Below are 6,553 nucleotides of genomic sequence, written 5' to 3'. Positions count from 1 at the left end.
AACCGCTGCGAGTCCTTCACAATGTATAAAATGATGATGTAAGCAAAGCAACTAAGCAGGGCAAGTTTATTTATATGGTACATTTCATCTTCAGGGAGAATTCAAGGTCCTTTACAGAACAACAGTGTATTTAATAGGGAAAAGTACAATGAGAATAAAAATAAGATTAAAAAAATAAATAAATAATGTATAGAAAAATATATAAATATACAGTGCAGCCTGTATGTATTTGGACAGTTAGTGCAAATTTTGTTCTTTTAGCTCTGTAATCCAGCACATTAGATTTGAAATTCAACAATAATTGTCAGATTAAAGTGCAGAATGTCACCTTTAACTTTACATTCCTATTTAAACATAGTCCCCTCGTTTTAGGGGACCAAAAGTAATTGGATGGTTGGCTTCTCAGCTGTGTCTGAATAGTCAGGTGTATTCAGTCGCTCCCTTAGTGCAGGGATAAGAAAGCTTTCAGGATCTAGTCTCGATTGTAAGCTTTTGATTACCTTTGGAGTGTGTTGTTGGCATTTTGCCAGCATAAGGTCCAGAGTTGTGCCAATGACAGTCAAGGAAGGACTGCACTGTATACGTCTATTTAATATTTCTATGAAAATATAGGACTAAATGGAAGGCATTGTGGTCATTACTGAGACAGGTACTGGAGCCAGAAGGCCTGTGGGTATAGTCGGAGCAGCGATGGAGATGAACCACACCGCTGACGTCCTGGGCTCTGCCTATCTGGCAGTGGAGTACGTGGACTCGCTCATCCCGCCAATCCCCATGCAGGAGCTCGTGAGGAGCGCCTGGAACCACATGCTGGAGCACTACACCCAGTTCCAGATCGCCACCTGGGGCTCGGTCATCCTCCACGAGCTCATCTACTTCTGCGCCTGCCTGCCCTTCTTCTTCTCTCAGTTCATACCGCTCATGAGGAAGTACAAAATACAGCAGGTGGGGAGTCCTCCAGAACAGGGAGCGTATTATTAGCATTAGCAATATTAGCGCTTGTAGTGAATGCTTGATGCTGTCTTTGTTTATGGAAAGTATTGGTCTACTGTTCTCAGCTGCTGTCGTAGTTTGCAAATCTTTTTCCATTTTGTGGACATATCTATGTCAATTTAGAAGTAGGAATAACCTTCTTCTTGATACCATATGCTACCTATTTATATGAATAACTTTAAATGAGGCTTTTTGGTGGGCGATTCACAACCTGAATGAGCACATCATCAGCTTGTTTCACTGCCATCCATTTTCATGTAATTTGGCTTCTTGTTATGCAAATCTATTTGGTATATTATAAAGATACAAGGCTTGGGTTTTCTTTATTGATTTGGCATTTCTTATTTGTTATTATCTTGTGTTTATTTTATTTTTGTTTACTTTTTTTACAGGATAAACCAGAGACGTGGGAGAAACAGTGGAAATGCCTGAAGATGCTGCTCCTTTCTCACTTCTTTGTGCAGATTCCTCTGATCTGTGGGGCCTACCACTTCACCGAGTTCATCGGTCTTCCGTTCGACTGGGACTCCATGCCTCGATGGTGACTACACGGCGAGACCTCGGCTTCATATCCATCTGTGCTATCCACCGTTATTTATGGCCAGGGTCTCAAACTCAAATCCTGGAGGGCTGCAGCATATGCTGCTTTTTAATGTGTTTTGGCACTTAAGTAATTAAGTCAAGTAATTTATTAGATAAAGATTCCACACACACACACACACACACACACACACACACTTTTTTAAGGCCTACTGGCGACTGACTCAAAAAGGGAGCCATAGACACCTGCAGTTGATGCAGCCCTCTGGGACTGGAATTAAATCTGCAGACACAGTGCCCCCTACAGGAATAGAGTTAAACCTGCAGACACAGTGCCCTCTCCAGGACTCTTTGCACTGGATGGGCAGATCAATTCTGATATAGTACATGTGACCCCTAATGGACTTATAGGATAGTTTAGATTAGAGTATGCTTTATACTCCCATTCATACTGACGGTTGCATGCACTCCACATACATACACACACACACACACACACACACACACACATGTTTTATGTATTCAAGTCTGTTTTTGCACTTTGTATGTTGTGTTGTGTTATGAATTTTGGGGCTAGGTGCAGGGGATCCTGGCTGTGTTATGGATACTGGTGTGCGGTGCTCTGTGACGATGTTGCTGATGATGACCGTGTCTCTCTCCACAGGCCTTATCTGGTGGTGCAGTGCTACAGCTGTGCAGTCATGGATGACACCTGGTTTTACTTCACCCACCGACTCCTCCATCACAAGAGTATTTACAGGCACATCCACAAGGTCCATCACGAGTTCAGCGTGAGTAGCACCAGTAACCATAACATCAGTGACACCAGTAGCACCAGTAACCATAACACTCGTAACACCAATAGCACCAGTAACTGTAACAGCAGTAACCGTAATACCAGTAACAGCAGTAGTACCAGTAACCGTAACACCAGGAACAATGTAATGAGCCACTCATTAATTCACTGGGCTGCACACTGCATCGCCTTTGCATTTAATTTCTTCCTCTTCAGAGGCTGTGGTGCTCTTCAAATGAGCTCTCACCACTTGTTTGGAACTGTACGAGCTACAGACTCTGGGCTGGGCTGTCGTGTATTTCACTGATTTGACCTAATCTTGGCGTTTCGCTATGGTGCCCAGTACTTTTTCTCCACTCATGTCAGTCAGTCATTGGACAGCACACTGCAGCTCCACCCATAACAAAGTTTATGAAAGCTGTAGAAGATCGAATCAAGTCAGTTTCATCAGCATAGGGCTTTTTACAGAAAACTTGTCACAAAGGCGCCTTACAAAGTAGCAGAACAGCGAGGAAGGGCAAAGAAACTTAGGCCCAAATGCCCAATAGCAAGCACATGAGGTAAAAAAAAAACTCTCCAGTGTGGAGAAAAACCCTCTAATGGTGGGGAGAAAAAACTCCACGATGGGAAGAAATCTCTGGAGGAAGGGGGCGACAGAGGGGGAGCCCACCCTCCACTGCCTGGTCAGGTGTGAAAGTATAATAAATGAAGTGAAGGCCTCGCCTGGGATTCAGCTAAATGGAAGATAATGAGCTATTTCTCCTGCTAGGCTCCTTTCGGCTTGCAGGCGGAGTACGCCCACCCTCTGGAGACCGTTATCCTGGGAGCGGGCTTCCTCATCGGGCCCATGGTGTTCCGCAGTCACCTGGCTCTCCTGTGGATCTGGCTCCTGTTCCGCCTGCTGGAAACCGTCGACATCCACAGGTACTGCCGCGACCTGGTCGAGTTCATCTTCATCCGTTACAGCCCATGTTTCTTTTCCCTGCTGAGAATGCATTTGATGATTTTTAATAGAACACTTAGGAACCACAAATAAGTAAACAGATGACTCATTGAATATAATGTCTACATGACAGAAAATTACCAAAAGTGCCAAAATGATTTAGTCCCACTTGCATGCGATCAAATTGTTTGCTTCATTAAAGATAATTAGGTGCAATCATCACTTTATATTACTGAATTGTTTGCTTGTGGGGTTGCACAGTTGGTACTTTGTATGTCGCAGATACTTAATTTTGTTTTGGATAATGGATAATGATCTGATTTCAGGGAAGGGGTGACACAGGTGAGACTATTAAGTTTGGGAAGGCTTGGTTCATGTTTCATATTATACCATCGATGCACAGCCCAACACAGAAAAACACCAAATGTAAAAGCCACTGCTAGAGTGCATCTAACTCTAAAAGAGTAGGTATGACCCTGTTGAGTAGATATGACCCAGTTGAGGTCTCTGTAGATTTAGCACTGAGGACTTTACTGTGAAAACAAATGTAGAAACTAGGTATGATAGAAGCTCACTTGCAGAAGTCTTCTTACAATTTAGTGAGTTTCCTAAATGCGGCACCAATGTTGTCCTCACCATTAGCGTTTGTTTCAAACTTCACTGGCCTTCTGTGAATTCAAGGCTCTGAAACTAACTTTTGTGTTGTTGAAGCCGTTGTGCTTACATTATTCAGCTTGTCAGGTGAGCTGAGGTATCATGAGAAGACAGGAACAAGTTACAGACTGCAGGAGGCATCAGCTTTATTCCAGGAAAAGGATGGGGTTTTTTTTTTGCAGATGAAAGCGAAATATACAGTAATACTTGCTGCTGTCAAGTTAGAAGGATGATACTAAGTTACCACAAAATATATAGCACAAGTACACTCTTTCCAGAATTCTAACAGTATACAGCAGTGTTAGTTTTTGTCTTTGTATTGTCGTTTTTTTTTTCACTGTGAAAATCTAAATCCATTGATAGTTGAATCACTAGGGGGTACCCTATGCACAGGAATCAAAAAGTTCAGACTATAGTGATGGATGTGAAATGTTCTCCTGTAATAGAACACGGATTGATTCAAATCAAGAAATCAATGATGGCAACATTTTGTGGGTTCGAGAAAGCATAGTATCCCTGTTCCTTGTTCTTTTTATGATTACAGTTAGCATTATTTTGATTATTTTTCCTTTATTCAAGCATGGGGGAAGTTGAGAGAAGGGAATCACACATATACCATGATGGGGCATCAAAACCCCTAACCACCTTGGGGGTTCTCTATATGGTTTCAGAATCAACCCCCAAGAACTGAATCAGCCTTACGTACTGGTTCTGTCGTTGATGGTATTCTTTGTGCTTTCCAGTGGATATGACCCACCAGTGAACCCAATGCACATCATTCCCTTCTACGCCGGGACCCAGTTCCACGACTTCCACCACAGAAACTTTGAGGGGAACTACTCCTCCTGCTTCACATGGTGGGATAAGCTCTTTGGGACCAATCTGCAGTACAAAGACTTCGAGAAAAAGAAGGCCCAGCATAAGTCCCAGTGATGCCCCCACAGACTCTAGAACAGTTGCTCTAGAACAGTCTTCCTCACTGACCCATCCACATGTTAGAACAGTATTCCTCACTGACCCATCCACATGTTAGAACAGTGTTCCTCACTGACCCATCCACATGTTAGAACAGTGTTCCTCACTGACCCATCCATATGCTAGAACAGTGTTCCTCATTGACCCATTCATATGCTAGAATATAGTGTTCCTCACTGACCCATTCATATACTAGAACAGTGTTCCTCACTCCGGGTTCTGGAGAGCCACAGCGTGTGCTGGTTCTTGATATCAGCAACCAATTCAGACCCAAAAAACTAGGTGAGGTGAGGTAACTGTGTAATGAACTGCTTTCATTGATCAATTAAGTGCTGAGTGACAACAAAAGCCAGCACACCCTGCAGCTCTCCAGGACCAGGAGTGAGGACCCCAGCACACCCTGCTGCTCTCCAGGACCAGGAGTGAGGACCCCAGCACACCCTGCTGCTCTCCAGGACCAGGAGTGAGGACCCCAGCACACCCTGCTGCTCTCCAGGACCAGGAGTGAGGACCCCAGCACTCCCTGTGGCTCTCCAGGACCAGGAGTGAGGACCCCAGCACTCCCTGTGGCTCTCCAGGACCAGGAGTGAGGACCCCAGCACACCCTGCAGCTCTCTAGGACCAGGAGTGAGGACTTACTGCTGTAGTACCTTTTCAGGCTGTTTTCCTTCATTTTTTGTTCATTATATTTTATTTTCTTGAACAGAGGCATTGGAGGTCTTAGATCTCCAAAGTATTTTGTACTCTTAGCCTAATATCTATTCTTAGGGTTTGCTTTTACTGTGTTTTTCCTTCTACCGACTGTCATTTTACTGCTTTCTTTATTCAGCGCCTTGTGCTCATTGCTTGAAAGAAGCTCTATAAATACAAATTCATTATTATTATATATTATAAGATCTGAGACATAACAAGATTTCTGTGAAAAGCAGTTTTGTGTGTATGTGTTGTATTATCACGTTTTGTATTCCAGGCCCACGTTAAATGTTTTGTGATTAATATAATACAAGCTTTCTGAATATCAGATTTGATGAATATAATGATGCCCAGCTATAATTTCCATATTGAGTGCTGTCTTACAATGAATTACTCTTCACTCCAGTGAAAATATATTAGCCATACATTCCCAGATGTATGAATGGATTGTATATACAGATAATGTAAGCTGACTTCATTTGTTCTGTTCTGGAGTGCCTGTTGAAAGTATAAAAATATGTAAAAGTGAACTGATAACTTGTGTCCGGTTGCAGTGTAGGATCGTTTGGAGACGTTCTATTATGTTCTAAGCCATTCTTATGCTGTTTGAGAATAACTGTTTCCTGGAATTTTTTTTTATTTTCTTCTTTCCTGATTGACAGAAACTGGAGCATAGGTCAAGTGTGTACAGCAAGAGGTTTGGAAGTTGAAGGCAAACTTTTGTTCACAATGTTATTTGCATACAGGTTAACATAAATATTGTGCCCTATCAGACTATCTAGTATTTAATATTTGTCATTCACAACATATTCAAATGGCTTTTATCCTTTATTGTGGAATGAACTTAAGCTGTCCTCAATTTTCAGTTGCTTACATTAAGTTCAGGAGGACCTGTACTGCTTATTACTGACTGTGGGGAAATGACTGATTGTAATGTGCCTTATGAAATGCCCAAGCCT

General features: G+C 42.6%; 1 protein-coding gene across 1 annotated transcript; it reads left to right on the top strand.

The window, feature by feature from the left end:
• The first annotated feature begins 663 nt into the window (after positions 1–663).
• LOC133131649 (methylsterol monooxygenase 1-like) lies at positions 664–4,859 on the top strand. Its single transcript, XM_061247040.1, has 5 exons — positions 664–945; positions 1,386–1,534; positions 2,198–2,324; positions 3,099–3,253; positions 4,670–4,859. The coding sequence occupies exons 1-5, from the start codon at positions 691–693 to the stop codon at positions 4,857–4,859; spliced, it is 876 nt and encodes a 291-aa protein (XP_061103024.1). The 5' UTR covers positions 664–690.
• Positions 4,860–6,553: the final 1,694 nt, after the last annotated feature.

Source organism: Conger conger, chromosome 6 (genome assembly GCF_963514075.1).
Source record: "Conger conger chromosome 6, fConCon1.1, whole genome shotgun sequence".
NCBI classification, from domain to species: Eukaryota; Metazoa; Chordata; class Actinopteri; order Anguilliformes; family Congridae; genus Conger; species Conger conger.
The sequence above is the reverse complement of the archived record's forward strand: the minus strand, read 5'-3'. Positions and strand labels throughout refer to the sequence as shown.

Excerpts from the sequence above, each read along its gene's own strand:
- LOC133131649 (XM_061247040.1), top strand. The coding sequence starts at position 691 with ATGGAGATGAACCACACCGCTGACGTCCTGGGCTCTGCCTATCTGGCA. Across the intron at positions 946-1,385 it reads GGAAGTACAAAATACAGCAG|GATAAACCAGAGACGTGGGA; the intron begins GTGGGGAGTCCT and ends CTTTTTTTACAG. Across the intron at positions 3,254-4,669 it reads GAAACCGTCGACATCCACAG|TGGATATGACCCACCAGTGA; the intron begins GTACTGCCGCGA and ends TGTGCTTTCCAG.